At 47.4% G+C, this 13,973-nt stretch overlaps 3 protein-coding genes across 3 annotated transcripts; 1 reads left to right on the top strand and 2 right to left on the bottom strand.

The window, feature by feature from the left end:
• Window positions 1-1,020: 1,020 nt before the first annotated feature.
• On the bottom strand, window positions 1,021-2,374 carry LHYA1_G001371 (uncharacterized protein; the record flags this gene model as incomplete). Its single annotated transcript, XM_031146354.1, has 3 exons — window positions 1,021-1,611; window positions 1,678-2,186; window positions 2,287-2,374. Coding segments are annotated over 3 exons (1,188 nt in total), but the record flags the coding sequence as incomplete, so codon positions are not given.
• A 2,728-nt stretch (window positions 2,375-5,102) lies between these two features.
• Window positions 5,103-7,414, bottom strand: LHYA1_G001370 (uncharacterized protein; the record flags this gene model as incomplete). Its single annotated transcript, XM_031146353.1, has 4 exons — window positions 5,103-6,737; window positions 6,788-7,050; window positions 7,155-7,222; window positions 7,284-7,414. 4 exons carry the CDS (start codon window positions 7,412-7,414, stop codon window positions 5,103-5,105), a joined length of 2,097 nt encoding a protein of 698 aa, XP_031008066.1.
• Window positions 7,415-9,069: 1,655 nt separating this feature from the next.
• On the top strand, window positions 9,070-12,207 carry LHYA1_G001369 (Vacuolar membrane protease; the record flags this gene model as incomplete). The annotated part of the gene is made up of 1 exon (XM_031146352.1): window positions 9,070-12,207. The coding sequence occupies one exon, from the start codon at window positions 9,070-9,072 to the stop codon at window positions 12,205-12,207; it is 3,138 nt and encodes a 1,045-aa protein (XP_031008117.1).
• Between the last annotated feature and the right edge of the window lie 1,766 nt (window positions 12,208-13,973).

Below are 13,973 nucleotides of genomic sequence, written 5' to 3'. Positions count from 1 at the left end.
CTCTGGCTAGATCGCGGGAGAAGCGAGAGGGGTCGATGGTGGGGTGGACGCGGTTGGATGTGAGGTAGAAGGGGGATATGACGCCGAGGATCCTACCGCGTGAGTTGCTTCCAAAGGGGTTGAATGAGTTTATGAGGGACATTTTGCGGGCTGAAGGATGGATGAGTTGGAGAGGCGTTAGTTATTATTAAGTTCTAAATGTCCTTTCTCTAAGAGCCAACTGACTTCGATATATAATACAAAAATTTCATGTTTCCCAACAATAGTCTTATAGTACGACAAAGAGAACAGCTACCTTAATAGCCTAGGAAGCACTGAACCTTTTTTTTTCTTTATCATATACCAGTACTAAGTCTTCAAGACAATGCTCCTGTTCTCGAAAGTACTTTACCTAAATGGTAATCAATGCCTTGCCCCGCGGCCTTTGTAATGAGATAGTAAATCGCTGTTGACCAAAAAAAAAAAAGGGGGGGGGGGGGGGGTACTACTAATTGATACTATTTGTTAATCACTCAGCCTTGTGGTTGGATTGACTTGGTAGTACTGTACTTGACAAGTAATAGATGTGTTTAAACAGATGATACAACATAACATGACATGGCATGATATAATATCACTAATTAACCAATACCAACGCACTTGCACACTTGCACCTATAACTCAAAAGACATACGTCTCACAATAGCATTCACCAAGTACAACATACAAAGAGTGGAAAATCTTATGACATGCCAAAGCTTCATTCATACACGGCGTGCGTGTATGCATGTGTATAATCAATTCATGAATCAAATGTCTATACATGAAATAAAAATTACCTTAAAAGTTGTATATCATCCAAATCAAATCCTAATACCCAATTCCTAAGTAAAACGCCTCGTATCCTAAATCCAATTCTTTGTGGGTATAGACGCCTCTTTTCAAATCCAACCACTCGATTCAATTCGCTTATATGTAACAGTCCTCCTCTTATATACTTGACCTCTCTGGGCACTTATTTCCTCATCCATCCAAATTTACCTATAGCAGCCAGATCGCGACAACCAAGACTAAGACCAGCATCCCTGTATGACTGCTTGATAGGGATTCGGCACCGGATGATTTTATAGGGGCCGCTAGACTCGCATTGACGAATGTCGGGCCGCATATCGCATTAACCTGCGTCGCAGCCTCTACATAATCACTCGCGAGCGCACCCGTGCGATCAGAACTCGCCGCCTCGAAAACAGCCATTGTCTGCTGCAGACAAGTATTGCACGTCGGCATACTACCGCCAGGTAGCGTGACGTTGAGCGGGAGGTGGTAGATGAAGCTATCGGAAGGGTTCGAGGAGTTGGTGATGGCTTCTGCGAAGCAGTATGCGCTTGTGCTGGGGTTGCGCAGGCAGGAGGCTGTGTACATTGGTTTGTAGGCTAGGAGACCCAGTTGCGCGGATACGATGAGGGGGTTCTTGGATGTGAGATCGGAGCTGCAGCCGGAGGTGGAGGTGATGTTGGAAGCGAAGGAGGTCATGGTTTTTGTGCAGGATGTTACGTTGGCTGCGCATGTCACGTCGAGGGTTTGGGACATTTTGGTGATGCTTTTTGCGGCTTGGAAGAAGGATAGGGAGTTCTGGGAAGGAGAGAGAGGTTAGAAGCTATAGATAGGTATGCAGCAGGTCTAAGTGAAAGAGCTTACTTCAAGTAGGAGAGAGAATGGCAGACATGATTTGAATGCCGCATTCGCAAGCATATCATTCATAAATGACGAGCAAGTGGTTGTGATATTCGAACTAAACCCACTGTCGAAAGGGGTTGGTACTGAACTCATGCTGGCCGATGTAGCTGTCGCGATGCCAGCTGCCGCCGACGTTGTAGTCGTCGGCGAAGATGAAGATTGCGCGATCGATTCTACTGAAGCAGAAGAGGAAGTAGAATCATCGCCAACCAGATCGTCACGACGACGAAGATCGTTTGCCGAAACGCCGTAGTCAGATGCAGCGTCTAACGGGGGGGGATACGGGGATTGATCAACCAGAAGAACTCCAGACTTGGCTAAGCGCTCCAGTGCTGATCCGATGGACTCTTGAACGTCTAGATCTTCGCTGGGCTCGACCAGTCGTTCTTCTATCTCTGAATACAAAGAAGCCGAGCAGAGCGGGAGACAAGATATGAAAAGTGTAAGCAAAATTAAATGGTATGACAAGACTGAGCGACGCCGGAGAAAACGTGAACGTGGATGTTTGTTTCTAGATAACGGGGTGGACGAATGGTGCGACACCGGTTGTATTGCGGTTGTGGTACGAACTGGTGATCTCGACGAGCAGGTGAAAGAACCATGTTGCGATTGCCTTTCCTCCTCCATCTTGATACAGTTTGGAGGAGATCAGATAGCGCCTGTCGAAGTTTTGTGTGTTTCTACAATCGTGGTTCCAGCATTACTCCGCCGGCAGTCCTGCTTCCCAATCTATCTCGAACTCGTAGAGTGGATGAGGCAGGTCCTGGTGGTCCAGATCTTCAAGACAATCTTCCCCCGAATGACCAGACCAACGTCTTCTTCCCGTCCGTCTTCCCTTGGGTCTTTTCTTCCGTGGTCGTGGGACAGTTCATATAAATAAAGTAGTTGTATAATCAGATTTATTTCTGGTCGCCAGTCGTGGATATAAATAGAAGGAACGTGTTGCGGAGAACCAAAGACAGGAACGAGTGACTGTAGTTGGTATGGGCGGAGTAGTCGATGCAAGGTATATACTATCTGGATTAAAAGGATGATCTGTCGAGAAGAGTTACAGTAAAGGCAGAAGAGCCATACACATAGGTAGCGTACATTAAAGAAGCATACAATAAATACACCACGGCACCAGAGAGATGTTCTCGGGGCCGGGCAACCTTTTGTCTGTGGTTGTCTGTGGTGCCTGTGGTCCCTTGTCAATCTTAGCCCCAGGACCCCAGGAACGGGCGCCTTTTACCAGCGTTTGACTGTTGCTGACCAGTGACCACATGTTACTGACTGTACCACCTGGGCCTAATCACCAAACGGTCCTGGCGCCACGATGCAGCCCAAGTATTGAAATTGAACGCCTGCCGTCTCAACGAGGAAGGCCATAGAGAATAGCCAAATGGTGATATAGCCGGGTAATGGTTTTGGTATACCGTACTTGGAGACAGTGTGGGTAAAAGTCTCATTCCTCACCAAAGTTACTTTGTCTCTCTCTCTCTATCTTTCTTCTTGTCTGTTTGTCTTTCTGTCCTTCTTCTACTTCCTCACTACTGTTGCAACTGGTGCGACTCTTTCAGGAATAAGAGCAGGCACACACGCACGATCCTAGCCCATCACAAACCGCACTTGGCGTTTTACCCCTGTCAGCCCTCCAGATCTAGACCGTGTTCTGTGCCCCGCCCCCCCCAAATGGCCTCCGCCTACATGCAGCATAGCGTACAAGAGCCGCGTGCCCTGGTATCGCTTTGCCGAGATGAAGTCAATGGAACCAGCCCAGCGTCAAAGAAAAGGCAAGAAATAACAATAGAGGTCTATATTTGGGAGCCTTTGTTAATAATTGCGCTTTGATTTTTCCCTTTCTTTCTTTCTTTCTCTCTCTCACAAAATGCCACAAAATCTCTCACCGTGCGGAGTCCGGAACATTTCGAAGCAAGGCAAGGGACAAGAAGAGAAGCAGAAGCATAAACGGCGCATCCGCATTCCATTCCACGACATTTTCACACTAACCACATTAAACAATCAGACATTGCTTACATATATATCTGCACAAAGCATACCATACCCAATAAGGCTGAGATATCATAACTCTATGCATTATTTATGCCCTCCTATTCACTCGCTCTATCCTTCGTACTTGGTATACAGTATCTTGGGCCCAATCCAAAGCCTTTCTTTGCAAGAACACAACACGCGGCAGGAGCAGAGTCGCAGGCGCGACGTGAATATCCCTTGCTACGCGCCAAAAACAAACGCCACCAATATTTCTCCCTTCGATAGTGTGGTAACTCCCAAGCCTACTGTACCGTCACCGAAGGCTTACTCCATATATACCTAGGTAATTATGGATAAACAATCATAGGTAAATGAATGCTGCGATAATTATCAGGTGAAGACCAGATTTTTAGGGAGGCGGAGGCGTTGTCCCTTTAGATAAGGTCCATGACGCGGCCCCATACCAAAATACAAGGCCTTCTTCCAAAATGTCATTGTGTGCAAGTCAAGGATACCTGTATAGTATACGGCACAACGGAAAATCAATTTCTTACTGCTCAACTTGAACCAGATTGAAGTCGACATTACGTCTCCACTAGGAACTTCTCAGAAGCAAAAGAAAAATACCGTACACCGTCTTCCTCTCTCTATGCAAAGTTGCAACTTGCAAGAGGTCCGTGATCAATCAGTCAATCATATAACTCCCCCCCCCCCCCCAACCAACATCTCAAGAACTCCCTTGCTTCTAAATTTGAACTTTCTCACAAACTCCAATCTCCATGTTCCTGAGCTTATTTCAGGTACAGGACAAGAACCAGGGTCAGAACCGAAACTCTATTTTCCGGAACGCACGGGTAGGGCATGTTCCTTGTCCTTGTTTTGTGAAGTGAGGTAGGTATAAACCTGGTTTCTCTCTTAAATACCTTCCTTCCCTCACGCCTCCCCTTCTACTTCCACTTGGACCCCTCGACCCATCCCTCAAACCCTACAAAGATAGCCGGCAAGGCCGACTCTTCCATGCATTTGGTCTGAGATTCCGCACTCAGGCCCAGGCTATGTATATGTAGTAGGTAGGCACGGGATCTCCGGATGTTCGAAGACGAGCCACAAGCGGACTTTGAATCAGTCAATGTGTATGCATCGAATTGGAAGAAGAGTAGCTTGTCATGCATGTGGAGAGGAGATCTAGATCAAAAATGACATGCCGTGGCAGGAAGATACTCGAATGGGTTGGCGGTAGATGCATTATGAGGTACAGTAGCTTTAGATGGGAGGACTACTGACATATGGTGGGTGCACTTGCAACAAGAGAGACCCAGGGGTGAAGGCCCATAGTTTGAATCATTCGAATAGTCGCTATACACACATATATGTCCTACACCTAAACGCCAAATCCACACACACATCTCTCATCACCCATCTAAACACTGGCAATCGCCCACCACGCCCCCTCTCCCCATCCCACTCAACAGACTGGGACACTTAGCCGCCACCCGCCCATCAGTAGCACACTGCATCAGCAAGCCCCAAACCCGCTCCACCGTAAACCCAAAATATGGGTTATCCGGCCCATCCCGCGCCCCGCCCACATACGTCTGATTATGAATCCACCCGTCCTTACTCGTAATCATGTCCAGCAGGTCGCCATATATATTCTTGCTAATCCCCCTGATCCGTCTCGCGCTGGCGATGAACTGGCCTTTGTAGGAGAGCAAGATGGGTGCAGAGGGGGAGCAAGAATCGCCGTAGACCTTCTCGTACAGCGCGGGGATGGCGTCGTATTTGTCCTCCCAGCCCCAGCGGTCGCCGCACGTCTCGCAGTCGCATTCCACGCCTGTGAAACCAAGGCTCAGCATGCCTGTTTCGGGGACTAGGTAGTCGTCGATCCGTGGTATGAGTTCGCGCATGTTGTGGGCGTGCGCTTGGATGAACATTGTTTGTTCAGCTAAGCTGTCCCATTCATGCACGATGTGGTGGAGATATGTAGCTCCTTCTCGGCCTAGGTTTTCGAGGAATTCGACGGTATTGGCCCCGGTGCTTTCTTTGAGCTTGGGCAAGTCCGCGGTCTTGTCTTTGGTGTAGATTATAACGTTTGGTTTTAGGTTTTTGAGCATGGCGGTGCCTTTGACGGCTTCGAGCATTCCTTTGACTATTTCGGGGTCTTCGTCGTACATGCTTACGACGATGTCGAAACGTCTTTCGGGTGTGTAGGCTAGGTCGAAGGTGCTGGGTAGGCTTTGGTTGACCGAGTTGACGGATGTAGATGCTAGGAACGAGATGAAGCCCGAAGAGAGAATAACTGCTACAAGTAATACGAGTCCGCTGAAGACGCCGGTCGGTTTTCGAATCTCAGAACTTGGTGACTTCGAGAGTTCCTTTGAGGCATCTGTAGCCTTTACGACATAGCCGTGGATCCCGCTCGCTCCAGCTAGCACAAAAGATGCGCTTAAATACGCAGCTATCTGTATCCGGGAAATTACTGGCACTTGATTTGAGTATATAGATGCCAACAGAACGAGGATGCTGGATAGAAAAGATACTATATGTTCAGTGCTGTGCAAGGGGATATTTGAAAAACGAGCCTTTGAATCTTGAAAAGATATTGGCGAATATGCCAACAGACTGGTTCCAGAAAAGATTGCACCAACGATGGATGAAATTTGGACGACTATCAACGAAATAGTACCCGATGAAGTTGGGTAGATAGACTCAATATGCTCAAGGAAGTATCCAGAGATTCCACTGAATAGCATTCCGAATAGAAGAGTCATGCTAATGAATCCATGGTAGGCTTTGAGCTTTGCCTGAACGGCAAGATCTGAGCCGGATCTCTCAGAGCCAATAATGAAGCACCCTCGAGCGAGGCCGATAAAAAGAATGCCCAAGACGCCCCAAATCAGGCCCGGAACCATAAGACGATATTCGTTGTAAAGGACTACGGCAGATGCTCCCATCGATATCAGAGCCTCCCACGGAAACCAACTTTGAGACCGGGATTGCGAACAGCATGTGAAGAGGACTAGAGATTCTGCTGCATATGTTAAAGGCTAGTGTGATTAGCTGCAATTCCTACTTGATGGCATGCGCTACCACTCACAAAAAGCATAACTAGAACTGGAAGACTAGGCATGTGAAGTAGCCCTTCGAGCAGCATAGGCAATGAAGCCGCAGCTGCTACCGCCGCAGGTATCATCACGGGGCAATGAAAGCTCAATACAGAGCCATTACCGCTTGGTTTCCGTATGCCTTGCAATATCCTTGCCTTATTCGCAGTGGTAGTAGAGGAGTCTGAGCCCATTCGCAGGGCAATGATGTATACAACTCCCAACACCACATAAGATTGGAACGCAATCGTGAGGGCTATATGTAGTCAGGAAATGTTCGAAGGAAAATTTTCATTGGTTTTACGTACGGTAGTCTGCGAAGTGTTAGTACAACTCGACAACTGGAGGTGATATTCTTACGGTATACATGACTGATCATAAGTCGTTTCGTTGTATAGATCGCGGTAGCAGAGCATATCGTCCAAATGCTGTATGGTTAGACTTATTAGCCCCGTCCAGATGAAATCCTCAAATCTGTTTTTCACCTACAAAGCTCTCATAGGACTTGGTTCACTTCTTTCCAGGTCCTCCATTTCGTCGCTATGATAAACATTCTGGGCTTCCGCGTCAAATCCGCGTAAAGGAGCGAGTTCTCTCGTTCGCGATTCAGCGGATGTCATCGTTCATGTTGCCATCTGTTTGTTGCTCGCCATGAATTCGTGTCAAGAATAGAATCCATCCTCGCGGCATTGACTGCGTCGTGGCGCTGCGGGAGGCGCAATCTAGCGGTCGATCCTTGTAGTTATGAGCCCCGCCTTTTCCACTGAGTACAGTGAAGATTCACGGTGAGAATTGAGTGATCTGCTATGTCTAAGTACATGATTGGTTTAGGTGAACGAGTTGTGCTGTTGTGTGCGATGTTTGAAGCGCAGCCTTGACAGCCTACTTCGTAAAAAGTAATCAAATGACTTTTACGCCGCACGTAGTAACCTCAGCACCCCACCACAAGTCACCACTAAACTCGTCAACCTACATTTTGTTTTCAGTAAATCCATAACACTTTCACCCTTTAACTTCCCAAGACTATGTGTCTAGTCCTTGTTTCTATGAGGCCAGCAAGTGTATCTTCTTTGATCTAGCTTTATTGTTTGCAATGCTTGGGTTTTGCAGTTATATCGAGAAGCATAGTCACACGCTAAAATGTGGACCGTGCCGTGCCTACTAGCTGTTTTCAAGGGAGCCTGATAGTGGAGACTAGCTTTACCCCACAATTATATACTCCGCGCCACTTAGAGAGCCTACATCCGACGAAATACTCCGTACAAGGCTCTCTTACCTTGAGATTGCTTTTACGAGTGCTTTAGTCATCATCTTTCTTGCTGTTCTGCGGATTTACACTAGGGTAAAGAGCAGTACGCAGGATTCATTCGTTCCACGCTAAACAGTCTCCACTATTAGACTTAAAACAAGAGCGAGTACTTTACTCCTTACTTATATAGCCACCTGATATATTCTAGTAAACTTATAGATATCTTCACCCTTATATAATAAATTCTATATACTACTTACTATGCATATAGTAAGCGTACTTTAGGGTTTTAAGTACCAAAATTACATCCAGCTAAGGAGTGGTTGTTTTAATCATGTGATCCGAAAATCTCAAAAATAACAGGTTGGCGTTTAACAGACCAAAAAGTAAAGAAGGCAGCCGCGCCCCACCTTTCCGGATTATATAACTTTTGCACCGCCTTATTAACATCAATTTAATAAAAAAAAAGTTGGGCACTGTTTATTAGCTTCATATGCATATATTTGATTGATACGAATAAAATTATAATTGTGTTGTGGTGGTTGTGTCGGGATTGCAAAAGGGAGGCTTATTTGCGGGCTTTGGGTGTCACCCACTCACTGTACAGTAGTATAAAGTAGGTATTGAGGAAGATGGCGCTTAAAGATGAACATTACCTTTCTATACCATCTTAATCTCTATCAAGCACTGCCTCGAGAAGAGCTATCCTAAAGCACGAATATATTACTATAAATTATGATGATTACTATACTTATTCGAAGAATCAAATGCCCTTAAAGTCTCTCAACCTAGTGGAGCTAGTCCTGTGTGTGCCCCGCAAAGCTCGCCGGGGAACGACATCAACGTCCCCTCCCCGCATCACAGCTTCACATTGAGCTTCTATACGCAACACAAACCCCCGAAATTGCCTACGATCCGCTCCGAAATACCTACCTCAGCTTCTCCTGTCTTTATGGCTTCCTAGGACCATTTTACTCGCATGGTACGGCGTCAACAACAACTTCAAATCCCCACCTTCAAAGGACGATGCTGCAGAGAGTCAAGACGGGCCTTGCAGACATGAAATGCTCCAACCCTTTTGCGTTCGCCCCTGTGGCAGTAACGATTATTACCGCCGTTGTATACCTCGGTATCCTCATTCCACTTCTCGTAATTCACGAGACTGTCCCACCCGCTCCCCAAAACCCAACACTCTACGCCGGCCTCAACCTCAGCGAAGCTTGGCTTGACTTGGCCGAATTAAGCAACGGCTATCATCCCTTCAATAGTCGCAGAAACGATGAGGTTAGAAATTGGTTGTTGTTGAGGGTAGAGGGCATATTGAAGAGCAACGATGTTAGCTGGCAGGCATATGACGAAGCAGGCCTCACAGCGGGAGATGGCCTTTACGATACAGAGTCAACGGATCATGTCGAAGTCTCCCCACTTTACACCGCGGATTCGATTGAAAACCAGCCTAAGTCATCCCTCGATTCGATCCACGAAGACCTCCGAGCACGCTCTACGTCGCTAGCAGTAACCATCTTCAATGATCTCGTTGCCAATTACACAAGTACTGCCCTTACAAGTATAGGAGTTAGTGGACGAAAAGCTGGAATCAGTACCTATTTCGAGGGTAGCAATATCATTGTCTACATTCGAGGAACTGAGGATGAGGAAGGTGAGTGGTGGAACTCGGTATCGCATGGGTCAGCCTCAATGCACGGAAAAGGAGGAGTCATGGTCAACGCGCATTTCGACAGTGTTTCGACCGGATATGGAACTACAGATGATGGTATGGGTGTAATTACTACTCTACAGTTGATCAAGTATTTCACGACCGAGGGAAACACCCCAAAGAAAGGAGTAGTCGCACTTTTCAACAACGGCGAAGAAGATGGGCTCTATGGTGCCAAGGCCTTTCTCTCACATCCAATGGCAAAATTCGTCCATACATTTCTCAACCTTGAGGGAGCAGGAGCCGGAGGAAGGGCAACGCTTTTTAGAAGTACAGACACCGAGGTGACTCGAGCTTACGGCAAATCTCGGCATCCATTTGGTACGGTCGTCAGTGCCGACGGATTCGCTTCAGGGTTCGTAAGGAGCCAGACGGACTACATCGTGTTCCGTGCTGAGGGCTTCCGTGGACTTGATGTCGCTTTCTGGGAGCCTAGAACTAGGTATCATACCGATCAAGATGATATAAAGCACGCTTCTAAAGACTCCCTCTGGCACATGTTGTCAGCATCAGTCGAAACGGTCAAATATCTAGCCTCAGATACTAGCAGTAAATTCGCTGGGCCCCGTGGAGATGGTGCAAACGGAAAAGTCGAGAATGGAAAGGGGAGTGATGGAGTGTGGTTCGATCTATTCGGTCGTGCCTTTGCTGTCTTCGGTCTGCGAACACTTTTCGCCTGGTCCTTGACTTTGCTCATCGCCACGCCTCTGATATTGCTGTTGATCTCATTCCTCGTGGTTCGAAAGGACAAGATGTATTTGTTTACTGGATCAGTGAAATTTTCAGGGCACGAAATCGAAGCTGTTTCCCTTCAAGGATGGCGAGGTGCATTCCGGTTCCCAATTTCTCTCGTCGTCTCTGCCGCCATTACCGTGGGAGCTGCGTTCTTGATTAGGAAAATAAACCCTTTGATCATTTACTCATCTCAATACACAGTATGGGCTATGTCATTCAGCTTGTTTTTCTGCGTCCATTGGTTCATTATGGCTGGTTGCAACTTTATAAGGCCATCTGCGCTTCACAGGACCTATGCTCTTCTTTGGATGTTTCTACTCGGTTGGGCAGTGCTTGTCGCATCTACCGTCTTTGAAGACCGCTACAAAATCAGCGGAGGCTACATGTTCGTTTTTTACGAGGCGGCAATATTCCTCGCAGCATTTGTCGGCCTCTGCGAGTTATTTGCCCTTCCGACCAAGTCTTCGGTGGTCGAAGAAGCCCATGATGAGCACGAGACCAGGGAAGGACTCGATGCTGTGCCAAACTCGGAGGCTATTGCTCCTCAGCATACAGATGCGGGGGATAATGAAACGGCACCTGAGGATGCAACTGAGACTACCCCTCTTGTCGGTGGTAATGGTCATCGCACTGCCTTGGGAGCCACATTTGCAAGTGGCTATCGTAGATCATTGCAAGAGACGATGGATGGGGCCAGCGACGATCATAAAAAGCATCACACCTTTGGTGCTGAACAAAGCTGGTCAGGCGATATGCCTACATGGACTTGGCTTATCCAGTTCATTCTTCTCGGTCCTTTCATCGTTGTCATTATTGGACAAGTCGGCCTTCTTCTCGTCACGGCAACAGCTCAAACTGGTACTGACGGTAGTCCTCTTCTTCTGCCATATCTTGTTGTAGCGCTATTCTCGATTTTGGTCATCCTTCCTCTCGGGCCATTCATGCATCGCATCACGCATCACATTCCAACCTTCCTGTTCCTGGTCTTTATCGGGACCCTAATCTATAATCTTGTTGCCTTCCCCTTCTCGCCTCAGAATAGATACAAGGCCTACTTTCAACAAACAGTCGATCTTGACAGCGGTTTGAATCGTGTCACGTTGGTTGGACTCGAACAGTATATCCGTGACATCATTTCCGACATACCTTCTGCCGCTGGTCAGGCTATGGATTGCACAACCAACTCATTGATCCGCAGTGGCTTGAGCTTTTGCTCATATGAAGGTCTTGCACCACAAGTAGTTGAGAAGCTCCCAACTGGAGTACCACCCGAGAAAGAATACGACAGCTGGTTGACATACAACGTCTCCCGAGTGCCCGGCCAAAACAAGGCCACATTCCACATCAAGGGCGAGGAGACCAAGGCTTGTATCCTCCGCTTCGACGACCCATTTTCTGGCTTCGCAGTCCAGGGTGCCGCGAGCAACAATGGCAAATGGGATAACGTTCCAGAAAGCGGCAGTGACCAGATTAAACTCTGGCACAGAGATTGGGACCGTGAATGGGTTGTGGACGTTGAGTGGCCCGTCAGTGAGGGGAAGAACGAAGGCGATGAGGGACGAACTGGAAGGGTGGTTTGTTTCTGGAGTGATCACAACATGCCTGGAACCATCCCGGCGTTGGATGAAGCTCAGAGAGCTGCGCCGGGGTGGACGAGTATTGTGAAATTAATGGATGGCTTGGTTGAGGGTAGTAAGGCGTTTGTGATTTAATGCTTTGGTGTATGGATGTCGGTGTCGGTATCGGTCAAGCATGGCTGGTTTACGGTGCATAAAGTTTGTAGACTGCTGAGTACCCACCGGTTGGGATGCTGTATTGACCTTATTGCTAATCATCTGCACATGCCCCATTTAGTGAAAATTGAAAACCTTTTTATGTCTAATAAGTTCTGCTACAGTAGCTTCAAAAAACTTTCCAAGTAGTGCCTGCTTCTTTTTCGATGTCTCCCGATTTCTGGGTTTGGCAGGAGCAATGCTGCTTTCGCGCTTTCAATTTGTCAGTTTTCCCTTGGCGTTTTACTTTCGCTCTTTCCCTGTTGACGAGTTGTAGTTTCTAGATAATCCCTATAAGAGATAGGAGTCAGGGAATATTCGGCATGCTAGTTTCATTCTCCGTTTTCTGAAACGCCGTCTTGTTGCTATTTTCATTTTACTTGGGAGTCGAATGCTATTATAACGTTTCATTCTGATTATAGCCTTGAAAGAAACATATGCCCCCCCTCGGCGCGGCTCTTTCCACTTCCGTCTCATTTTCCCTCCTTTTTTTAGGCTGTTCTTCTATTTCTAGCAATATAATGTCGGAGCGGGAGATAGAAATCCGAGGACAACGAGTGCAACTTTTTGTGTTCAGCACGAGGGAGCCCCGTGGGGTGCCCTGTTCACGACCGTCGGCTACAATAACTTTGAAAACACAGTCTTGTACGAACACGCTCGATGGTCGAAGCTGTGTGTGACAACAACATCCTAGTGCTGTGAGGACTTGAGTTGTGTGCTTTCCTAGAAAATGTGATATACTTGCCCACCTATGAGCGTCCCATTTGTACGTCAAAAGTTTCTCGCATCCCGTCAAATCCTTCCAGCAGCTTCTCCTCCATAGGCTCAAGGACCTGCTCTCGCCACTGTTCTCTCCTCGCCTCAAATTCATCTTTCCTAAACTCACTGCCCCAACCGCAAAGCAGATATAGCTCCCTCAGCGTTCGTTCTGTCTCGTATCTTTCTCGTTCCAGGAACCACCATTTCTGCCCCTGTTCCTCCCAATCACTAGGAGGCCCTACAAGATCCCCACCTTCGCGAACAAAGCTAATGTCGCCATATAGATCTAAAGGAAGCCACTCAAGCTGAAGATACTTTGCAGTCCAGTCACCGAAGAAGTCTTCAGGTGAGAATGTTGGGAGGTTCGGTCTTATGCCTTCATAGTCATCAGCCATGGGCTCCCAGGGAATGACTCTCGCTGGAAAGGATTAGCAAAGCAATAGCTTGAACGAGAAGCTAAAGCAGTTACCTGTTTGAACGTCGTAGACTACGAAAGTCCCATATACTTGCCCCCAAGTCAGCACGAGCATGTGAGACGGAACTGTTCGTCGCCCTTGGAACAAATCTCGAGCGTCTTCAAACACCCCATCTTCATCGTCTGATTGTCGTAAGTAGCTGAGCTTCGTTGTATTAGACGCTAGTTGGATATCTGAAGCTTCTTCGGACAGATATGGAAGATGATACATTAGGTCAATGACCGTGCTGTTATAACCTGTGCTTTGCGCACGACTCGAATCAATGGCCTCAGTGACGTGCATCCCTGTTTGTGAAGAGGGAGAGATAATATCCGAAGGAGTGATATAAGAGAGATCAGAGAGGGTGCGGTAGAAGTTGGTAAGGGCTGTGACAAGGGGTTGATGAAGGTACGGCCCGGAGGAACCATCTCCCGCTAATGCCATCTTGAGAAAAGTTGAAAATTACGGCAAGGGTGATAATGTAATGATATG

Source organism: Lachnellula hyalina (genome assembly GCF_007821495.1).
Source record: "Lachnellula hyalina strain CBS 185.66 chromosome Unknown contig00019, whole genome shotgun sequence".
In the NCBI taxonomy this organism is placed as follows: domain Eukaryota; kingdom Fungi; phylum Ascomycota; class Leotiomycetes; order Helotiales; family Lachnaceae; genus Lachnellula; species Lachnellula hyalina.
The sequence above is the reverse complement of the archived record's forward strand: the minus strand, read 5'-3'. Positions and strand labels throughout refer to the sequence as shown.